General features: G+C 34.1%; 3 protein-coding genes across 3 annotated transcripts; 1 reads left to right on the top strand and 2 right to left on the bottom strand.

Annotated features, from left to right (window-relative positions):
• Positions 1-2,447: 2,447 nt before the first annotated feature.
• Positions 2,448-3,319, top strand: LOC108839909 (nudix hydrolase 1). The gene is made up of 2 exons (XM_018612688.2): positions 2,448-2,637; positions 2,724-3,319. Exons 1-2 carry the CDS (start codon positions 2,499-2,501, stop codon positions 3,017-3,019), a joined length of 435 nt encoding a protein of 144 aa, XP_018468190.2. The 5' UTR covers positions 2,448-2,498; the 3' UTR covers positions 3,020-3,319.
• Positions 3,320-3,803: 484 nt separating this feature from the next.
• Positions 3,804-4,274, bottom strand: LOC108840947 (protein IDA-like). Its single transcript, XM_018613747.2, has one exon. It carries the CDS (start codon positions 4,189-4,191, stop codon positions 3,973-3,975), a length of 219 nt encoding a protein of 72 aa, XP_018469249.1. The 5' UTR covers positions 4,192-4,274; the 3' UTR covers positions 3,804-3,972.
• A 2,768-nt stretch (positions 4,275-7,042) lies between these two features.
• On the bottom strand, positions 7,043-11,122 carry LOC108842755 (protein CROWDED NUCLEI 3). The gene is made up of 8 exons (XM_056996116.1): positions 10,697-11,122; positions 10,406-10,615; positions 10,078-10,331; positions 9,718-9,988; positions 9,567-9,650; positions 7,852-9,227; positions 7,595-7,763; positions 7,043-7,461 (listed from the first exon to the last, which is right to left on the bottom strand). Exons 1-8 carry the CDS (start codon positions 10,907-10,909, stop codon positions 7,225-7,227), a joined length of 2,814 nt encoding a protein of 937 aa, XP_056852096.1. The 5' UTR covers positions 10,910-11,122; the 3' UTR covers positions 7,043-7,224.
• Between the last annotated feature and the right edge of the window lie 12,310 nt (positions 11,123-23,432).

Raw genomic sequence — 23,432 nt, 5'->3', positions numbered from 1 at the left:
CAAATACTGAGATAAAATAAGAATTCTGTCCACGATTCTGCGCTTACGCGGTGTCAATGCTCCTAGTAGATATAAAAAAACGGATATTATTTATAGTAGAATCTGAAAATACATTAAATTTTAAATAAGTGTCTGGTAAAAATTTTGTGTTAATAGTTTTGAATTTTTATTGAAAATTACTTTTTTGATCAAAATACTATTTATAAACACAAATTCCACACCTATTATAATTATTATTATTTTAACCTTAGCTCGACATTTTTTTCGAATATATGACTGTTTTTTCTTGGTCAAGAGTATATTACAAATCAGTACTATGAAAAACCTGTTTCGTCAATTTAGGAGGAAAGTAAATTGGATCATGTGTCTTTCTTTGAATGTTCTTGATTAGAAAGACATGTGAATCACTGCAACAGAACAAAAGAATCGGCTAATCATCATTAAAAAAATTATACATATATCATAACAACGAACGTATCACGAATATGAATATATACTTTGTCATTGTATCTTGTTTAATTTAGAATACTAGGAGAAGGTTATGCCTTATCTTTATAGTATAATGCCGAGGATAACTCTATTGTCAATATTTTTGCATATTAATTTCATTATTATATTTGTAACATCAAAAATTATACTATCCACATACTGCAGATGCATTTCCTTCAATCACATACATCAATATTTGCTTTTAAATATAACTTGTTAACAAAATTTGTAACACTTCAAGATTTTGTTAACTAAAAAAGTTAACATGTTACAAATTTGTTAACTAGCTAATAGATTTTGTAAAGTAGTTGATTGTCAAATTTGTTCATGAGTTCTTATTTTTTTATAAACCCATGAATGAGTAGTTAGTAGATTTTCATTTTCCGTAGTTCATTACCATAGATCTACGCTTTTTATCAAATGCTACAAAATTTAGGAAAGTCGACAAGCTTTTTCAGAGATCAAATCTCTATCTCAAACTAAGATTGTATTATGAAAAAAATGCAGTGTTTTACAGGTAAAAATTATAGGAGAAAAAAGAATGTAGGAAAAAAATGTAAAAAGAAAAAGGGTCGAAATTGGAGGAAAGAGAATGTTAGAAGGAAAAGAAAGCAGGGCAAGAAAGTGTCAGACAAAGGATTTAGCGATATAGAGGAGATTAGGAATATTTACGGCAATTCAAAACATAAATGTTACAATATTTTGCCTTTATGTTAAATCGTGTATAGATTCTCTATGATACCAATTGAGGGTATTAAGCAAATTCTCCCTAAAATAAATCAAATGTGTATAGTTAATGGGGAAACATATAAAATACATAAAAACCTTTAGTATCCTTATTACACAAATATCTTGGATCACTCTAACATGAGAAACTTAAACTTTTATGTAATAAAAAATCATATGAGGTACAAAAATTATATATTTTTATTTACACCTGAACTTGCAAGATAATTCATAACATGTCATTGTACAAAAAAGACAAATTCTTAAACATGTTATTGGCATTAAGAAAAATTTCACCTTTACTCAATTTGATACTATTATTCATGTACCTTCTTCTCCTGGACATTTTTAAAAATATCTAAATATGCGGTTTCACTAAGAAGACAAACTTTTAAGGTGATATCTTCATCAGGTCTTCATTTTTTCTTCTGATGATGGATGAACTTGAGTTAAAGAATTTATATGACGAATCAAAAGCGACTTGTTACTTTTGGTCACTAGAGTCTGTTGTGAACTTTTCACTGGTCAAAAGAACAAGAATTTCATCACTGAAAGAAAAATTTGTTAATGTTCATAGTTGGATATAATATGTGGTAAAACCGAATTACTGATGAAGCCATATAAACCGAATCATATAATCGTTGAAAGCTGATAACTTCATTATATTGTATATGAGAAAATATGTCTACATCTTAGTTGGGAGTGGGTGAATGTTATACAACAAAGGGAACTGGTGTTTATATGTATTATGTTACGTTATAAGGTTTGGAGTCTCACCTTGTGGATGATAGCCAAATACGAAAATCATATGAGATCGAGAGTGAATTTGCAGTAGAAAAATAGCAGAGTTGATACTACATTTGAAGCTCGGATAACAAGTAAGGTCTTTTGTGGAAAGACATCTTCAAATTTTACTTCCTACGTGTTATTGTTCCTTCCTATCAATCATGTAATCCAATGTATTTCGTGTAAGTTTGGATGTATTGTGTAAATGATACTACATGTTATTAATAAATAAAGTTGGAAAAAGAAATTTGAAAAGAAGAGGCGGCTTACTAGAGTTTCAGAAAAAAAGTTTTGAAAATATTTTGTTGGGCTCTATCCTTCGGCCTCACTGGCAAAAGAGAAAGGAGTGATACTAGTGTAGCCATTTGGGCTCATAAACTGATTGAAAAAATACTCATACGACATCGTTTCGAGTGAATATGACAATTAAAGAAAACGCTATTATTGAAAAAAAAGCAAACCGCGAGAAGAAGCGTTTTCACTGAGACCCCAAAGAAATGGAGACAGTAGGAGAAGCGACGCCGAGAGTCGCCGTGGTGGTTTTCGTCGTCAAAGGAAACTCGGTGTTGTTAGGGAAGCGCCGCTCATCAATCGGAAACTCAACCTTCGCTCTCCCCGGCGGCCACCTCGAATTCGGTCCATCTCTCTCTCTCTCTCTCACTCGTCGCGTTTCTTTAAAAAAGTCTCAGCTAATCTTTTGTTTCGTTTTTAATTTGAAGCAGGAGAGAGCTTCGAAGGATGCGGAGCGAGAGAAGTGAAGGAGGAAACGGGGCTTGAGATAGAGAAGACGAAGCTCTTGACTGTCACCAACAACGTCTTCAAGGAAGCGCCCAAGCCGTCTCACTACGTCACTGTGTTCTTGCGTGCGACGCTCGTGGATCCGAATCAGGACCCGGTGAATATGGAGCCTGAGAAGTGCGAAGGTTGGGGTTGGTACGATTGGTTCGATCTCCCGACGCCTTTGTTCTGGCCGCTCGAGAAAATGGTTAAAAGCGGTTTCAATCCCTTCTCTGATTAAATGGTTCAAGAAGGGCATTTGGTCTAGTTGTATGATTCTCGCTTAGGGTGCGAGAGGTCCCGAGTTCAATTCTCGGAATTCCCCTCTTTTTTTTCCTTTTGAAGGACATTTCTAATCATCCAGAGGAGAATTAAAGACTGTATTTGCATAAGATGTTTTTTTTCTCTATGTAATGAATTTTATTTAACTATGTTTGATTACACTACTAAAGATTTTATTGCAGAACATGTGTTGTTCTGTGTTGTGGATTTTATTTTTCTATGTTTGATTCCACGATTAAAGTCATTGTTCTATGTGTTACTGATTTTATTTATCTACGTTTGATTCCGCTACTAAAGATTGTATTGCATTACATGTTTGTTCTATGTTTTCTGGATTTTATTTATCTGTGTTTGATTCCACTACTAGTTTTCTTTCAAACTCTTTGACAATGCTTAGTGAGTTTGGTAATAATTGGTCTGCATTTATTAAGCATGTCTTCTTGATATAAAGACAAATGTTACAAGACAAAGTGTATTTGGTATGCAATTATTATGTATATCTTGACAACTTTAGTAGATTGACTTCTCTTCTCAAAGACTAAAGTCACTAAACCATCATTTGTTTTTCAATCTGTAGATATTTTTCAAGTTGCACAGTCAATAATTGAAGACTAGAAGGTGTTAACTTCAATAATTAGCTTATAAGAACATAATTAAAGAACATGACAATTTTGGTACTAACTTGTTTTGATTAAGCGGCTGATTGGTGATGTATATAAATTAGAACAAAGGCATACACAAGCTTAGTTAATTGAATTTCTTGATCTTTATAGCCATCATGAGACATATATTAGTCTGGAAAAATATGAAAAAATCAATAGTATGCAAGTATAAACGAAGAATGTAACCATGTATGTATCTAATCTACAAAACAAACACACAGAAAATACACTGAACAATAAAAAAATGAAATCAATGAGGAAGAGAGTCAACAAGAGAGTTGTGTCTCTTAGAAGGAGCAGAAGGAGGAATGGGAACTCCTTTGGGTAAGTAACCAAAAATATAGCTGTCTTTAAACCCTAAGCTCTTCCTATTCTTCATATCCACGGTGGCTCCGATTCTTGCGGAGGTACTACTCGCCGCCAGAAACAGAAGCAGACAGAGCACAACTACCGTACGAGATGGAGCCATTTGGTAATAACGAATGCTTTTTCTCTCTTTTTTTTTGTTTCCTTGAATTTCACTTGCTTTTCTAAGTAATGAATGAAATGAATAATGTGTAAGTGTATGTCTATATATAACATGTGTATGTGTGTATTTGATGGGAAATAAGTGTGGCGAAAATGTGGGGAAAAGAGTGGAATGGTAAGAGAGGAGTGAACCATACGTAATGAGACTTTGAATTTTCCTTTATTTATTTAATATCGAAATTTTCAAAGGTTGAGTTTTTCTTCTTCTGTGTGTTTTCTGAAATTTTTACGTTGCTGCCGTCGACTTTTATTTATTTTCTATATTATTTGAATAAAAATAAGTCCATTTCATACTAAAGAAAATGGGAATCTGGTTTGAACGGACCTTCGTTTTTTCAAGATTTTATATTTTATTACGTACAACTTCGTTGACAAGAATAATTAATGGTTTAATGAACATCGTCACGGTTGTTTTGTTTGTTTGTTGTTATAATATTCAACTTTCAACAGTAATCATCATAGGTTGTATAGGAATACTGGAATAGTAATATAGTATAATAAGATTAGCTTTTGGTTTTGGTTTCGTAAAATCATAGTATCAATACTTGACTCGAGCTCTCTTGAAAACACAATATTTTCGGGTACAATGAAACAGAATTTATATCCTTAGAAAATAAGATATACAGCAGTCAGCACTGTTGGAAAATAGAACTAAAACCATAGAAAAAGAAAATTTATATGCCTTATCCACTGATCCAATTGATTATATAAGTAAAGTTTAGTGCTACAGAGTAAAAAAGTTATCATATTGTCTGATCTAAATTTAGAATATCTTCCAAATAATGTTAAAGGATAGTTGGATCGCCTATTATCAAACAACTACATAAACTGTATGGACCAAATCTCAAACCTAGATTTCGCCAATAATTGTGACTTTGTTTTTTTTTTTTTAGTAACTTAATAATTGTGACTTTGTTTCAAGAGGAGTTCAAACCCCAGAGGAAAGTGTTGTATGACATTCTCAGGTCTCACCTATCACTAGGCAAAAAATATACTGAACAGCTTAAATTTGAAGTTACCAAAAGGTAAAGCATGAATAGCTCTAAAACGTTCACAGGTTTCATTTGCCACTTGAAAACAGTCAAATGCGGATGCATAGAATATATTGAGCAGCTTAATTAAATCTTAAGTTACCAAAAGGTCAGCATGAATTGCTCTGACACATGAGGTTGAAAATAATTAGAGATTGAAAGTCAGATCATTTATACACAATTTTTAATTAGTTGTTCATTCTTGTTATATTATTATGCTAAGAGCCGGCCGTCAACGTAAGTATATTCAACTTAAACACGAACTGGAAGGATCGATGAAAGTGGGTACGTATACCTTATCTTAGAAGGATTGGAAACTAATAATTAATATTTAGTAGGATAACCATGGTATGAAATGTGCAAATTATTTAATTGTATGCGCTTTTGTAAACATAAGATATATATTTCTGATTCCATATATATCTGCTACTCTATCCGTTTTGATTTAGTTATGTTATATAACAATTTTTTTTTTAAATAAGTGTCAGTTTTATAATTTCAATGCAAATTTTATTTTTTATATTCTAATCTATTTTTCTATTGATTCAAATGTGGTTAGGTGTATTGGTAATAATATTTTTATTGTGTAATATAAAAAATTAAATGTTTTTTAATATGTATGTCTAAATCTTAAACAATAATAAAAATAAAACATAGATACTGAAAATTCATGCAGAAACACATAAAAACAATGTATACCTACCAACTAAATCTTTTGCGTGTGAAGGTATTTTGGAAATAAAATAGTTTGAGGGTTGACTCGCGTATAAACCACATTTTGCAACTTGATAAGTGGCTTCATGAGTCACATATTTAATTCATCTACTCTATTTTTTATTTGGATATCCACCAGATTTCTTCATCTACACATTTTCCCTGTATTTTACAAAATGCCAAAATAAAATAAAATTCAAAGAAAACAAATAAAATAAAATAAAATCCAAAACATACCTCCCGCGTTTAAACATGTCGCAAAAAGTCATACACTCCTACGTTTATGAAATACTCCCTCCGGTTTTTAATAAAATAAAATCCAAAACATACCTCCCGCGTTTAAACATGCCCCTGAGATTGTTGGTTAAACTGGTTTTGTCCAAAAACCAAAGAACTCACTTCTTGGATCTCTTTGGTCAACCCATCAGGGAATCTGTTGTTCCTAAGATGCAAAAGAGTCGGATTCTATAAGGACTGTAGCTCTTCAGGTAACTTTAACTCCAAGTAATTGTTACTAACATCGAGTTCAACAGTGACTTCAATCCTCCAACGCTTTAAAGGCAACGATCCAGAGAAGAAGTTCCTGCTTAGATCCGTTATCAGTATCCCGGTTAACCCATTGACCTCCGGAATTGTTCCTGTGAACCGGTTTCCAGACAGCAATAAGTGTCTCAGTCTGGTTAACTTGGCTAAATTCTTGGGTACTGGATCTGTTGACTGGTGTTCTAACACCACCAAAAATTGAAGGTTGTGAGATTAATGATGAAAGAATGGAGTCCACCTATCAGTCCTCGGTTTGATCTGATCTCAAGGGTCTCCAAGTTCTTTGAGAGATCCAACCACATCTCACCTTAGATTGGAGCTAGATATTGGTTTGGAGATGTAAAGCAACTGAAGAGAGAGAGAGAGAGAGACTTGAGGTCTGAATCTAACAAAACAAAACGAGATCGTGCCTTTTCTTCTTTTCAGGTAAACATAACCAAAAAAGGATGTCAGTTCCATGGCAATGACATGGTAACTCTGTCTCTTATGGCGCATGAAGAAGCATTTTAGAATCAAATGCTTGCATTTCCAACAAACCCCCTTAGTTTCCAAGAGTACACACTTCTTTTGTTTCAGTTGCTTGAAAAAAAAGAGTAAAATTTAAAAACAAAAACATAACAAGATTTTTTTTCTCACTGGAAAATCCTAGTTGTGGGATAGTTTTTTTTGTCTTTGAGAAAATGAGATTAGGTTGTGAAAAAGACCCAAATCTTTTTTCCTATGGAAGCCTCACCTGGGTGGTCTGTTTCTGTTTCTTCTTCTTCTACTTCTTCGTTCTCTTCTTGGGTCATGCTGAAAGTCCCATCATCCTCTTCACCACCATGCTCTTTTCTTTCACCGCTGCCTCCTGCTTCTAACTGTGGATCTTCTTCCACTGGTCTCTTCCCAGTACTCTTATCCTTCAACTCAGTCTCTGCTTCAACCTGTAAATAAACCATTTCTCAGAAGAAGAAATAAATTGAAAGATCAAACATGCCCAAAAGCACCCCTTCAGACAGAAAGCAAGAACATCTGCATGATGAAAACATACCTTAACAATTTATCAGAGAATCATACCTTAACAATTTCCTCATGTGTTACCGCCTCCACTATTGTTTCAGCTTTTCCATTTTCCTTAAGATTATCCTTGGGACTTGCCACTGTTCTGATATCATCACCATTGACACTCTCTTGTTTTTCCATGGCCTCTGTTGATTCTTGTGCTTTATTCTCTTCTGTTCCTACACTGAAAACGATATTCCGTACGCATATAAGTTTCATACAGTACTCAATTTCCAGCGATTTTCCAATTAGAAGAGAAGCGGGGAGCTTACTTTCTATGCCTCCTGAGATGATATCGGCTTTGCGCAGGTGCCAGAGTGACAGGAATAGCCGTCTGTCTTTTCTTCTTACGTCCACCAGTTGCGACGCTGTCTACACCACCATCGCTATCACCCTCTGCGTGTTCACTTTCTGTGATTCTAGAACCCTGTTCTCGCTGTCGCTTCCTTGGAACTTTCACATCAGATGGTTTTGAATCATTAGTTGCAGATGTTGTTGCTTGTGATCTTCCTCTGACAGACTTACTCCTACCTCTACCACGTCTAGGTTTATCACTCTTTACTTCAGCACCTTTGCTTTCTGAGAAACTATGTTCAGTAGCAGATGGTTCATGATCATCGCCTGCCGCTGTATCCAGAGAATCATCAGGCAGCGAAGATTCTGGTACCGCAGCCGAACCGAGTTTCCCAATAAAAGATGTACTCCTGCTATCATTGGGAAGTTTATCACCATCTTCAACATCTGGTACTCGTTCAGAGTTTATAAACTCTTGGAATGGTATTCTACAGGTACTGCAGAGTTCAACTTTCTTCAGAAATACTGCAAAACGCTCTTTTGAACGATCTAGATCCTTTCGTTGCTCCTTCAAAGAGATTCTAAGCGCATCTACATCAGCTACGTCCTTATACAACTCATCATGAAGTTTCTTCAACTGCTTCTTCTCGACAGATATTTCGTCTCTTTCCCTCTTTAGAGCAAGCTTCTCGTATTCCAGTTCTTCCATCTCTTTCAGAGCCACCTTCTTCTCCTTTACTTCAGCAACTTTCTTTATATCAGCCTTCTTCTCATCCAAGGCTTCCCACTGTTTCTCAAATCTTCCCTTATCTTGTTTCAGTTCTTCACGTTCCTTCAAGAGCAACTCCCCCTCTCGCTTAACTCTGTCTATCTGCTGCTTTAGCTCAGACTGCTGCCTTATAAACTCGAGTCTCTCTTCTTTTGTAATCCTGAGAGTTTCATACTCTTCACGGATCTTTGACTCTTTCTTTGTTGTCTCGGCTCCGATCTCTTCAATCTCCTCTTTGAGTTTACGCAGACTTTCCTTATCTTCGAGCAATCGCTCGTTTTCCACATGCAGCTTTTTCTCTTCGGTTTTTAGAGATTTTTCGTTTTCCTTCACAGCTTCCAGCCTTGCTTCAAGATCCTTCTCTTTCTCCTCCACTCTCTCTTTCGTTTTTTCTAAAGCTGTCTCTCTCTTCCCCAACTGCTCTTCCTTGTGGATGATCTCAACTTGCAGCTTCTCGATTTCACCTCTCTTTTTCTCAAGTTCTTCATCAAGGGATGTCCTCTTCTGTTCGAGCTCCATTTCAAACTCCTGCATTCTGGAATCTAGAACACCTTTCTGATCATCAAGGAGCTTCCCTATCTCCATCTGTTCAAAAATTTAACCAACGTGTCACTATGTATTCTAAAAACAATCTAACCTGTAACTCCGTATACAAACTCTAATTTTACTCAAAACATGTAAATTGTTCCAATCAGTTATTAATTTCAGTATCATCAACATGGTATCTCTGTATACAAACTCTAAATTTACAGGTTATATTGTTCTTATATTTCACCACAACAAAAAGATATGGTATCTTCAAAGACCCAGGAGACTATTAATAGTAATAGACAAAAGCTTAAAACACTTTATTATGGCTACTACTCTAAGAAACCTTCAAAGTAAAGAAATAGAAGAAAGATTTAGGGAAATTAAGAGACTAACCTGCTCCCTCACAATAAGCTTCTCCTCAAGCTCATGGAGCTCCTTCTCCTTCATATCAATCTTAGTCTTCATGGCCTCGAAGTCCTGAAACAACAACCCAGTTGATATATAAATGCAGGAAGAGAAAAATAACTGCAAAAAGAAAACTCACTTTTTCCTTCATAGAAAGGTCATTTAACATCTTGTTTATAGACTCTTCTCTCTCTTTCAATTCTGACTTCGCAGTATCAATCTTTCGCTGCATCTCTTCGAGGCTCTTCTCTTTCTTCTTGATTTCTCTTTCACTTTCAATTGTTCTTTCCTCTGTATGGTTAATGCTTCTTTTAACTTCGGACAGCCTATCTTCTTCCACCGCTAGCTTCTTCTCCCATTCCTGTAGTTCTTCTCTCTGCTTGTAGAACACTGCCTCATGCGCCTCTCGTCTAAAAAAAACATAAGCAAAAAGAGAGATAGCGTGAGGCCAGAGGTATATCAAGTAAAGAACTGACGAGTAAAAACGATATTTACATACTCTGTAGCAAGAGAAAGACGCTCCCTTTGGAGCACCTTTTCGCGAGTCTCCACATCCTTAAGCTTCCTCTCCAACTCAGAACTCTTCCTACTAACCACAGAGAGCTTCTCTTCAGCAATAACCCTCTCTCTATCCACCTCCAACGCTTTCTCCTTAATACCCATAACCAAATCATTTGCTTCAGCTAACTTCGCCTCGGAAGTAGACTTCACCTCACTATATTCTTGTCGCAAGTACTTCAAATCCCTCTCAAGCTAAAAAAAAAACAAACATCAAACACCAAATAAAAAAAGCCATAAACACACACACACACACACAAAAGATATACCTCAGCTGCAAACTGCTTCTCGTTTATCAAAGCTTTCCTAAGACTCTCTTCCCTCTTCTCAGACTCACTCAAAGCAATCAAACTCGAGTTCCTCTCACGCTTAAGAATCTCATTAGCTTCATCAAACGCTTGCTGAAGCTCTTCGTTGCTCGAAGTCCACTTCTTCTTCTCAATAAGCAGTAGCCCCATGCTATGTTGGTAATCAAACAGCTAACAACAACAAGAACAAAGAAGATTCATCAGTATATAGTTTCCTTAATTAATTTAGTAAGTTTCTGAAAATAAAGTTACCTCCTTTTCGAGCTTGAGGTTCTTCTCCATAAGCGCGTCAATGTCTTTCCTTTCCAAGGAGGCCTCGTCGAGCAAACCCACGTCCTTGAACGTCCTCCAATCATCATCACCCACCGATCTGAATCGGGGAGGGGTCGTGATTTCGTCGGCGAAAGCTACGGACTTTCCCTTCCGGTCCGTCGCCGGAAACTGATTCCTCTGGGGAGTGAACATTTCTGTGGAAACCCTAGAGAGACCCCCAAATCAAGAATTTGTATATTCGTAACTCGAGGGGAGTGATGAACATTTACACGGGGGAATCGAAGAAGAGCGTAGAACCCAATAACTTTGACGGATGAGTTTGGTTCACGCGCCGTCGTGGGAGCAGTTAGGGAAGTGTTTTACTTCTCTTCCGATTCAACTCCTGGGGAGTGAGTGTCTTTTCCTTCCACTTGCAACTAGCAAAACGACGATTTTTTCTCCGTGATGGTTTTTACTGGGCCTGTATGGGCTTTTTATGTCCATTTTCTATGTCGACTGGCCCAAGTTTGCTTTTACGGCTCCAAAGTTCGAGCTAGCCATGCATGTATTACTTTACTACTTTCCCATATTAATTTTACCGACTAAAAAAATATAATATGAAAGTTCGTTTAAATTTGTAAAAAAACTGTGTAGATATATTTTAATATGTTCACTAGATTTTGATATGCGTTTTAAAAACACGGAGTTTTGACGGTAAATCAAATTTGATATAATTAACATTTTAAAATTGGTATATATTATTATGTGACAAAGTCGTAAGATATCAAAGTATGAAATTTGTTTAAAATTTATGAAATAATTATTTGAAATTTTGTATATACGTTCTTATGTAACTTTATTTTAGGATGGGATATTTTATCTGGTTCGAGAAAATTGAATCCACCGATCCGAAAATATAGATTCGGTTCGGATCCAAGTTTAAGTAGAAATATCTTTGGATATTTTTGGACCCGCGGTTTCGATTCGGATTTAGATACTATCGAGACCCTATACCAAAAATATCTGAAATGTTTTGTAAATAGTATGTATATTTTGTTGTTTCGAATATGTTTTCGATATCACGAATATTGTTTTAAATTTCAGGTTTGGGGTTTCGGTTATTATTTCAAGTTTCGGGTAAAATTTCCGATTCTTAAAAATATATTTCGCATATTTAGAGAAAATTTTGAATATAATTAGAAAACTTAAAAGTTTTTTTATAAAAAAATTATGCTTTATATGATTTTTCACATTATGTGGATACAATTTTGGTTCAAATTAATATGTTAATAAATGTTGTAAATCAGCATTTCTCTTGGGTCGGACAAATAATCATCATAGCCACTAAGATGTTGTAAAAGATCTTTGTGATTTTTTTTACTGTGACCTTTAAAAATATAAAACTAGATCTTGATCCGCGCTTTGGAAGCGCGGAATATTTTACGATGAAAAATTTCATTAATAACTTAACAAATATTTTGTTAACTTTTAAAGAGTGTGTATTTAAAATATTTTTGTATTTAAATCAGTGTTTTTAAATTCAACCCGATTGTGATTATACCGGTTAATCCGAAGATCTAACAATTCAATTTAGTTTTTTAAAATATTCATATTAAAAAGTCACTAAAACCCGAAACTAACCGATTGAACTAATGGATGACCGATATGTAATCTAATTTGATTAAAATTGTAATAGTTTCATAATTTATAATCTTATAATCCAAATTTTAAAGTTCATTATTTTGTAATTTCTGAAATTATGACGTTTCTACAAAATTTGAAAGAGAAAATGATGGATATAAAATAACTAAGATTAATTATTGTATTGTTTGAAAACATTGATAGTAGTATATAAAATATATTGTTTGGAAACATTGATAGTAGTATAAAGAAATAAGTATATTGTTTGGAAACATGGATAGTAGTATAAAGAAAAGAACATTAGTGATTTAATGTGGGTTTAACTATAAAGTATAAATGTGTATTTAATTTAAAAACTTACAAAATAATGTTAGGTCCAAAAGAATGTTTATGTTTTAATAAGATAGATATACGGAAAACAGAAGAGTATATCTGAACTTTATCTTTTCTATACGAATATAATTTAAAGTCAACACTATTGTATTTATTTTCTGCTAATGAGCAGAAAATCTGGTCACATATATAGATATCATTTAGGTGTATAATATAGTAGTATAATTGTTCATTTCGAATTTAATGCGAATGTTATTCGTGTAAATGGAATTAAATGTCATCTAAATCAGCGCAAAATCAGAATTAATTAACTACAATCAAATAAATATTAAATCTTGTTTTTCAAAAAAAAAATCTTGTACTAACAATTTTACACAGATTTAAGGTTTAATTTAGGATATCTTTGAACTATCAAAGTTGACTTTTGAATATCATTAATTATTTTAGATTTTTATTATATTATACATGTTATATTATAAAAATTAAAAGAAAATATAAAATACATTTTTTTCATATTTGCCATTTGAAGTTGTATAGATATTTATTTTGTAACACCAAGCTTCAAAAAATTATTAATAAAGACACAATAAGGCATAAATATTTATTTTGTAAGTCTGTTTCATGTAAGTATATTTTGCTGAAAGAAAAGTTTGTATCAGCAGAAAGAGAACGAAAGAATATACGTGTTGAAAAACATACTTATAAACTTTAATTATATATAATAGAAATAATTAATAATGAGTAGGTAGACTTTTCGACCCATAGTAACAGTATTAGTGTAGATGCATAGTTAGAGAAATATATGGTAAGATCCTTATAGTTAGAGATCATTAGAGAAATATTAGATAAGACCAAAAAAAATAAAAAATAAAATGAAAGAGTCAAAACAACTTTCATATGTAGATTTATTAAAACTTTTTTTCTTTTAATAAAGTAGATTTAATTTATGTTGATCATCCACAAATGGATTAGCCATCTGTTTAAAGATTTTGTAACTTGGCCGCGTGTACCCCAGCTCCGGAAAGATAATCAACTCTCAAGTATTTCATCAAATTCAACTAAGGAGACTAGATAAAGGATTATGCATAAATGAGACTTTCATACCTAAACATAAATGACTATGTTTTAGTACGATTTTTACACGAAACATTTCACACCCAACACTAAAAGTTGCACTACTTTAATGTAATACTACCTTGATGTAATACTATAGTTTTGGTATGAAACTATAGTATTACATAAAGATAGTACAATTTTTAGTGTTGGGTTAATTAGAAGTTGGGAACGGGCCTTTTAGTCAAGTGGAAATAGACAGATATGGGACGCTAACATGTTTCAAATTCGATTTTCCTGCTATGTGAAACTAAGTCATCTTATTCTATTTACTTAATGCGGATATGAATCCATGTTTTATGACCCATTTGAATGCTTTACAGAAGGAGTCCATCCGCGGATTTGCGATTCTTCTAGATTCAACCAAACTAAAAAAATTGTTACAATAAAAAAGTTTTGAAATTAGGTTGGAGATAAATTCTTTTTGTGTTGAAATCACCCTAAATAAATGGGGGTGATTGGTTCGACTATTACTGTAAAAATTTAGCTGTAAAAGTTTAGCTGTAGGTAAGTTGGTTGTAGCTGTAAAGCTGTTACTGCAGATTTTTTTTGCAGAGATTTTTGTTGTAGTTAAATTTGTTGTAGCTGTAGGTTATATATTGTAGATATTTCAAAATAAAATATGTGATGTATATATAAAATAGTTATTTTTATCAACTAAAAATAATTTTTATTAATGATTATTATAAATTATCAAAGTTTACTGTTATTTAAAATGTTATATATAAATAATATTTTATGTTATTTAAAATATTTCAACAGTTTTGAAAACACCCAGAATTAAAGTAAAATATTTATAAATGTTTCTATTATGATAATCTAATTTATTTGATATTATAAATAGTTTTTTCATTTTAAAGTTTCTACAGCCAATAAAATAAGAACGTAGGTTTTCTGCCTAAAATACATAAAAAAAAAAGTTGCTTAAGATTTTTTTGCTGTAGCTTTAAAAATAAATCTAAAGCATAATTGGTAAAAGTTAATAGTAATTTGTTTTAGGCTTTGATTAACAAAAATAGAAAGATAAAGCTGAACCAATCATCTCCAATATGTCTTTTGACACTAGAATATTGTTATGGATTATAGATGCTCTTTACTCGTATCATCTGATATATTTGAAAGACAGTAATGTTTTATACTATTAATTAATCTGTTTATGTTACTGACTCTTATTTTATTTGTATTTTTATGAATTCATATTAAACAGATAACTAATCTACAACGCCACACAAACCCAATCCTTGAAAATAGGTCCCAGAAAAAAAAAATGACGGGCACACAACGGTAGACTAAAATGAAGGGCAACAACATTAATAAAAAAAAACATAATAAATCGATGGATTTAATTTGCTAGAAGACGATATTGTTTACTCAAGATTGTATAGTCAGTTCATTTGCACTGGATTCTTGGTCCATCTTCACTGCACTTAATGCAAAATAAATATTAATTTTTTGTCAAAAAGAATATTAAAATTGAACAAATTAGTTGGTGTATAAAGAGACCAAATAGGAAAAAGTCGGCACATCCTGAGATTTCTTTTTAGGTGCAATCTAAAGTGAGGCTCTATGTAAAATGAAAAGTTCCTTATTTCTATCGAAAGGACAGCAATACATTTATTATTTATACGCGGCAAAGTCATGTCCAGTCCTACTCTCTTCACGAGATGGCTCAACAACTATACATAGTTTTTCTTCAGACATTCGGGTGAGTTTCTTCAAATACTTATTAACAACTCGTTACTTTTACTGCATGTATATTTTTTTCTTTTGATAAAATAGATTTTTTTTTTCGCAAATTGAAACTTTATATATACCCAAAAACTGTTTTCACATCATTACAACAACCAACTTACTTGCTCCCCAAGTAACTCAAAAAATGGTTAGACAGACAACCACAACACATCAACATCTCAACAGGCGGATGATCCCAAAAAATAACCAACACACAGTCAGCGAGAAGATACCCCTCTTTCATTTGCATAACAATGGTCCAACCAACGTGGGTGACCAGCTGCAACATAAGATTGTGTAAATCTTAAGCTTCTGACGCTCTGAGCAATGAAAGAGGCACATCTCATTGTGTTTCTCGAACCAATTCTTAACTCCCAAGCTTCAAAGGCCTGTAGTTCTCTTCTAATCTCATCAACTTCAAACAAAAGTGCAGGCCGCAGATTAGGCTTACCAATAGCTTCAGCGAAGTCTTCTATGGAAGATATAAACCTGACCTTCCTCTTCCTTAAGCTTTTCATGCTTTCCAAGACCCACAACCACAGTTGGAACTTAGCCTCTTCCACTGTTTTTATGTTGACAAAGGATCTTCTGCTATGCATCAACACTCTCTCTGTCTCATCCTTTACAATCCATGCTGCTCCCATCGAGCTTTCCTTCTTTGACCAATCCATTTCGAATTCACATTGAACCCACCCGTGCGGGATAGATTGGACAGTAGAGGAGTTAACCACTTGTGTCACACTTTCCTCCTCCGCTTCCATACCTTCCTGAACTTCCTGCGCCAAAAACCATGCTTCAGCTTCTTCTTTTGCTTTCAGGATTATGTCCTCCGCTTCAAACTCTTTACCCTCAAAAATTAGAGAGTTTCTGTTTTTCCATAGATACCAGAGTATCCATGGCCAGCACCTGTAACCTTCCTCATCCCCTTTTCGAGTCGCTTTCAAGTTTAGGAGATAATAAACGTTTGTGTAGATCGAGGAGTCACTGAAGCCATTCTGCGGATTGGGTATGTTTGATAGAGCCCAGCATTTTCTTGCTTGATGACAACCAAATAGAACATGGTTGACTGTTTCACCTTCAAACCCACAAAGCTGACATCTTTCATCACACTTAAGACCCCTATCCTTTAGACAATCAGACACAGGAAGAGCTTGAGAGAGAGCTTTCCAGATAAATGTCTTGATTTTTGGTGCTGTCTGCACTTTCCAAGCTTGAGCTTTAAGACCGTTGATCAAGGGGAGTGCTTCTATTGTCTGTCGGAGAACCTTGGTTTTTTCCTGCAAGGCAAGCCAATAACCAGATTTGACAGTGTATTTTCCAGATTTGTTATATCTCCACACCCAAAAATCCTCCCTTGAAGTCACCGATTGATTCCTCAGTAACACCTGAATATCAGACGGTACAAATATTTCCTCTAACGCCTGCATATTCCATCTTCTGTTCTGGAAATCAATGAGGTCCCTTGCTCTCAGATTTACATCAAAAGAGATGTTTTTAATCCAAGGAGCTCTCATGTCATTACCATCTTCCTCATCCTCAAACCACTTATCACACCAAACAGAAATGGAGTTACCATCCCCAACTTTTTTCCGCAGGCCTTTGACAAGAAGATCTCTTCCAGCAAGTAAGCTTCTCCATCCATATGATGGCCTTTCCCCAAGTTTCGCCTCCAAGAAGTCAGAATGCGGAAAGTATCTACTTTTGAGCAGCTGTGCCAGCAAGCAATGGGGAGAAGAGAGAACTTTCCAAGCTTGTTTTGTCAAAAGAGCTTGGTTAAAAGCTTCCAACTCTCTAAATCCCATTCCTCCACAATCTTTCGGGAGGCAAAGCTTTTCCCATGAAATCCAGTGTATTTTCCGAAGATGAGTATCAGAACCCCACCAGAAATTGGCCATTGCAGATGATATGTTAGCACAAATTGTCTTCGGTAATTTAAAAACCGACATGGAAAAAACAGGAAGAGCAGAGGCTGAGGTTTTGAGCAGAATCTCTTTACCTCCCTAAGACAATCTCCTTAGATACCACGCATTTAGTCTTCCATTCACTCTCCCTTTTACGTAGTCCAGCATCTCAATCTTAGACCCACTAAAGCACTCTGGTAGGCCTAGATATTTGCTCGATCCACCTTCATTCTGAATACCTAGCAGCCTTTGAATCGCCATTTTGGAAACCTCATCAACCTGAGCTCCAAAAGAGATGGCCGATTTCTGCAGATTAATTGTTTGACCCGTCGCTTTTTCATACACCTTCAACACCTCATGTAAAATCTTTGCTTGGTCCTCATTCGCTCTACACATGAATAGGCTGTCATCTGCAAAAAGCAGATGATTCACTGATGGACCCGCCTGTGAGAACTGTAGACCAGAGAGAAGATTTTGCTTTTCCGCTTCATTTAACAAGTGTGTAAGCCCCTCAGTGCATAAGACGAAGAGAAATGGTGAAAGAGGATCACCCTGACGTAAGCCTCGTTGCGGTGTGATCATCCTAAATGGCTGATCATTCATCAGAAAAGCAAAAGAGACCGAAGAGATACAAGCCATAACCAGTTCGATCCATCCCCTGTCAAAACCGAGAGCCTCCAGTAAGCTCCTCAAATAGCTCCACTCAACCCTGTCATATGCTTTTGACATATCAGTCTTCACCACCATAAAGTCTTGGTTGATGTTCGGGTTGACTCTGAGGGCGTAAACTGCCTCGTGTGCAATCCCAATGTTATCAGTAATCAATCTCTCAGCCACAAAAGCAGATTGATTAACTGAAACGATCTCCGGTAAGATAGGCTGCAAACGCCTCACCAAAATCTTTGCTATAATTTTATACAAGACAGAACAAAGGCTTATCGGTCTTAAATCCGACATAGTCTTTGGGTCTTAAACTTTTGGGAGCAAGCAAAGATAGGTGAAGTTCCAGTCCGGCGGCATTCTTCCTCCCTCAAAGAATTTCTTCACTTCAAGAGATACTTTTGGACCTATTTCTTCCCAATACTGCTGGAAAAATAGTCCTGACATTCCATCGGGACCGGGTGCACTCGAAGCTTTGATACTGAAGACCGCGCTTTTCACCTCCTCATCAGTGACTTCTGCTAATAAGTCTCGGTTCATGGCCTCCGAAACTCTAGGTCTCATATCCCAGAAAAGAGAGTGATATATAACTAGGAGGGTCGGAGGATCGGAAGAGCGTGTTAAAGTAATCAGTAGCTACCTGTGCCTTAGCCGCTTCAGACCACTGCTCAACTCCTCTTTCATTCTTGATTTTAACTAGCATCCTCTTTGCCCTGTTTGCCTTGACCGATTCATGAAAGAAATTAGAGTTGCGGTCCCCATATTTTAACCATCTCTCCATGCTCTTCTGGCCCCAGTATAGCACCTCTTCTTTATAAGCTCTACAGAGCTCTTTCTTCATCACCCTGATTGCGTGCCAACATGGATAGTTTCTTGATTGGAACCATTCCAATCTTTCCTCCAGTAAGTGTATCCGATCTTTAGCATTGAAAGTTTTCTTTTTCTTCCACTCACTGAGTACACCTCTGCAGTCTCTTAGCCTTTTTGCAACGCATCGATTGGTAGACGTCTCTCTTTCACCCCTCCAGACCTCAATAATTTTCTGCTTTACGCCCGGTTGAAAAATAAATTTCTTGTCAAACCGAAAGAGCTTCCCATTTCTTGATTGGGAAGCTGGAGTTTCAGCAAAACAGGTCTGTGATCAGACCCACGTTTGTCTAAGAATCTTTGATTAGAGCCAGGAAATTCCTGCATCCATGCCTTATTACCAAAAGCTCTGTCCAAGCAGCTTTGAATCCATTTTTTCCATCTCTGTCCAGTCCAGGTGTATCTTATTCCTGATGACTCAAACTCCTCCATGCCGCAAACTGAGAGCATATATCTAAAGGGTTGAAAAGACGCTTCAGATCGCAATGGGCCTCCCAGCTTCTCATCATTGTTGCAGATTTCATTGAAATCCCCAATCAAGCACCATTGTTCTCTTCGGCCAACCCCGATTCTAGAAATCCTCTCCCATACAATGTATTTTCCTTCTTGGCCAGGTTCTCCATATATACACGACAAAAAGAAACTGACTTCACCATATTGAACCTGCATATCGATCAGGTTCTTATCTGCATATTTAATCTCCAGCCTGATGTTGCTTTTCCAAAATACTGCCAAGCCACCACTCAAGCCTCTTGGATCCACCGTGAAAACTCTATCATAACCCAAATACTGCTTCAAGTCAACTACAATATCTCTACATTTCTTCGTCTCCATTAAGAACATGATCTCCGGAAAATGCGTGCGCCGAATCTCCCGGAGTCGTTGAATTGTCAGGTCTTGTGTACGCCCCAATCCCTAACAATTCCAACTGAATATGCTCATTGGGGACATGGCGATCCCTCCCTTGGGACCACCTTCAGGGTTTTAGACCTCGTCGAAACTAGAAGATCCCCAACTTCTGTTTCTACCTTTCTTTTTTTGCTCCTCATTTCACCTTTATCTGCCTCTTTATCCCATAAGACTCCCTCTTCTTTCTCAGCCAGCAGATAAGGTCTTGGCTTTCTCTTTGATTTAGATGGCCTTCTCCTCTGGTACGACTTCTTTTTGGTTCCGGGCGAAGCACATGGTTCCGAAAAACCTGTGCTAAATACCGTTGAACCTTGAAAAGAAGTCCTGAAGTTACCACCAAAATTTTGCTCCTCGCTTTCAGCCATTTCTATATTTCATGCATTCCATTTTCCTGCAGTTCCAGCTCTAATCGCAACAGCCATCAGTTTATCTTGCTGATCTCTTTCCCTTTTATCTTTTTTGAGATTGTCGTAGCTGAACACAACCCCCTTTCCTTTGTTGAAATCATGAGAGATAACTGGTGGCGCTTCAAGTCTTAACACCGACCTTTGCAGAATAGGATTTGTTTCAACTTCAGCGACAGAGGTTCTCACTCGCTCCTCACGAACCACTTTATCCTCATCGGTGGCTAACAACAGGTATTGCCTCATTTCGTCGAGCACTTCTTTGACTATCTTTGGCTTTCCTGTGGCAAAATTGATACCCACCTGATCCTCTCTTAATACCCCGTAAAGAGGATCATCTTCACTTAACACCTGTTTCTTGAGGCCCAGCTCTTTTGAGATAGCTTGGCGTCTAACTGAAGCTGCATCTCTCCTCTTCTGAACTTCAATATGACACAGACTACAATAAAATCGATTACTACATGTATATTTTTAAGAAATATAAATTGATGATCCACACAAATAAACCGACCTATGTTATAAACAAACCAGCCAAATAAACAAAGGATTTGTCGTCCAGCTTCGATCGTGTGAAACAAAAATTAGTACTTTCTCTCATGTGTTTTATTTTATCTTACTAGTATTATCCCGTGTCCAAATAAACAATGGATTTGTCGTCTAGCTTCGATCGTGTGAAACAAAAATTAGTACTTTCTCTTCATGTGTTTTATTTTATCTTACTAGTATTATCCCGTGCTACACGAACGGTTAAATCTATTATATTAAAACAGAAGTCATGACTTCTAATTAATGTATGATTTTTTAAAAAATGGACTATCTACTAGACTTGGTCACACTACATTTTTAATCATTATTAATCTTTGAACTACTTTAATCATAATATATTTTGATATCTTTTCATTTAAATTTTAAATATATATATTTTAAATTTCGAAAAATCTTTTTAAAAGATCTTAACAAGATCTTAACAAGATCTTAATTTTCAAAATTATATGTAAATAACTAATTCTGTAATTAGTTTTGAAATATTATTATACATTAATATACTCAGCTGTTTTTATAAAATGAAAAATAAAATATTATATATTATTTTTATCTATTATATAATCACAATCAATCATGTCAATTTTTTTATCATATTGAACTTAATATGATAAAATTATATTAAATTGATAAAATTTTAAATTTTATTTTCATAAATAGAAAATATTTATGTTAAAAATATAATATGATAGAGCGGCTTAACATTAGCAGACTATATACTACATGTATACAAATTAACATATCTTTCACTTTTGTAGATATAATAATATATTGTGTAAAATGAATAAACATAGAAAATACTGCTAGAAAAAATCTAGCTTTAAAAGACGGGTAAAAATTTAACATCAATTAAATAAAAAATAATTGTCAAATATGTTTTTCATACCCATATTAATATGTTTAATAACTAAATGCAAATACAATAAGATAAATATATAATAAGAAGCAACAAATACGTGCGACGGTTTAAACAGTTGATTATTTACAACATGCAAACTATACATTATTATATTTGAAATAGCTTTATAAATATTTAAATATATGATTAAAATTAAAAATGTATACTACTAATGATCTAAATAAATATATATACATATAAAAATGAAAATAAAACTCGCACGGTTGTGCGGGTCGAGATCTAGTTATACTCTTAAATTATTTGATCATGAAATTTTAAAATAATTTTCCATATAAGAAATATTATTTTAGCCAAATATTCTAAAAACATGATTAAGAGATGGTGGCATTTATATAGAGGTTGCATTTAGCTTGGAAATTTTCACCACCTTTCTTTGGGATCGATCATCTTTTTTTTTTTTTGAACAAGGGATCGATCATCATCTTTGGCAAAAACCCTATATTTCTGTAATGACTACATTTTTTTCTTACACCTAAAATAAATTATGATTTTCTAATTTTATGAAAATCTTTGAGAAATATTGTTTTTTACCCCTTTTCTCATGTTCATTAACAATTAAGATTATCAAAAAAATTACTTAAAAATCTAAGGCAATTTAAATTTGCACCTTGGCTAAAAATAGATGTAAAAACTTAAAGAATTTAAACGTCAAATTAGAATGTGGGGTTTCATGCGTGTCATATATGTGGCATGAACATTTGTTCTCTTTAGCTTTTGTGTTGAAATAGAGTGTTACTTATGTCAAAAAGATTTTGTTCCCTATATATATAGTACCATGCATGTTTTTTCGAAATACTAAAATTAATAGTAATTTCGTAAAGATAAGGCACAAAAAAATATTGTAAATACTCAATTTACAATAAAAAATTAGAAATTCAGATACCTTTTTTCTGTTGTTGAACTTTTCTCAAACTCTATTTTTTATTCAAAACTAAAACTGAATAACCACTAGACCATTTGAGCTATATATCTCTTGTTGAAAAGCATCGATATTTGATAATGCATAAGATAAATAAAGAAAAATAGAGAATAAATTAATAGATTAAAAATTATATAGGGGAAGAAAACAGTTCAAAATTTTTGTCAACTGATTTTGAACATGGGATGAGATATTCTGGGAAAATTGTGGATATAATTGCTAGAAATTAGGGATGAAATATTTTCAATATATTATTTTCTGTTTTAACATATATTCCACAAGTCATATATAATTTAATTTGTCAAATTATTTTGAAAATGTTGGTTATTTGATTTATTTTGAAACTTCAATATATTATTTTCTGTTTTAACATATATTCCATATGTCATAATTTAATTTGTCAAGTTATTTTGAAAAAGTTGGTTATTTAAGTTATTTGTGTTTTGTTTTGTTTTTTTCATTTTCTAAAATTTCCACGTGTCAGGATTTGATTCGACAGGGAACTTGCGCTTTAGTATATACTCCTTCTGTTTTATATTAAGTGTTATTTTAACATATTTTTTGTTACGAAAAGTGTGTCATTTTAGAATTTCAATACAATTTTAGCTCAATATTAGTTAGAAATACATTGATTTTATATATAATTTTATTTATTCAAATATTATTGGTAGAATGTGTGTAATTAATAAAAAACTTTAAATGTATTTTAATCATTTTATATTCTGAAAAAGTCAAAATGATATATTCTTTATAAAATAGAACGAGTATTTGGTATAATAACATATCTCTGAGTTGT

The sequence above is a fragment of the Raphanus sativus genome, chromosome 2 (genome assembly GCF_000801105.2).
Source record: "Raphanus sativus cultivar WK10039 chromosome 2, ASM80110v3, whole genome shotgun sequence".
Taxonomy (NCBI): Eukaryota; Viridiplantae; Streptophyta; class Magnoliopsida; order Brassicales; family Brassicaceae; genus Raphanus; species Raphanus sativus.
Note: the sequence above shows the minus strand (reverse complement) of the source record. Positions and strands in the feature narration are given on the sequence as shown.

Coding starts and splice junctions, on each gene's coding strand:
- LOC108839909 (XM_018612688.2), top strand. CDS start 2,499: ATGGAGACAGTAGGAGAAGCGACGCCGAGAGTCGCCGTGGTGGTTTTC. Junction 2,638..2,723: donor CGGCGGCCACCTCGAATTCG/GTCCATCTCTCT, acceptor AATTTGAAGCAG/GAGAGAGCTTCGAAGGATGC.
- LOC108840947 (XM_018613747.2), bottom strand. CDS start 4,191: ATGGCTCCATCTCGTACGGTAGTTGTGCTCTGTCTGCTTCTGTTTCTG.
- LOC108842755 (XM_056996116.1), bottom strand. CDS start 10,909: ATGTTCACTCCCCAGAGGAATCAGTTTCCGGCGACGGACCGGAAGGGA. Junction 9,989..10,077: donor CGTCTTTCTCTTGCTACAGA/GTATGTAAATAT, acceptor TGTTTTTTTTAG/ACGAGAGGCGCATGAGGCAG. Junction 7,764..7,851: donor CATCTCAGGAGGCATAGAAA/GTAAGCTCCCCG, acceptor TATCGTTTTCAG/TGTAGGAACAGAAGAGAATA.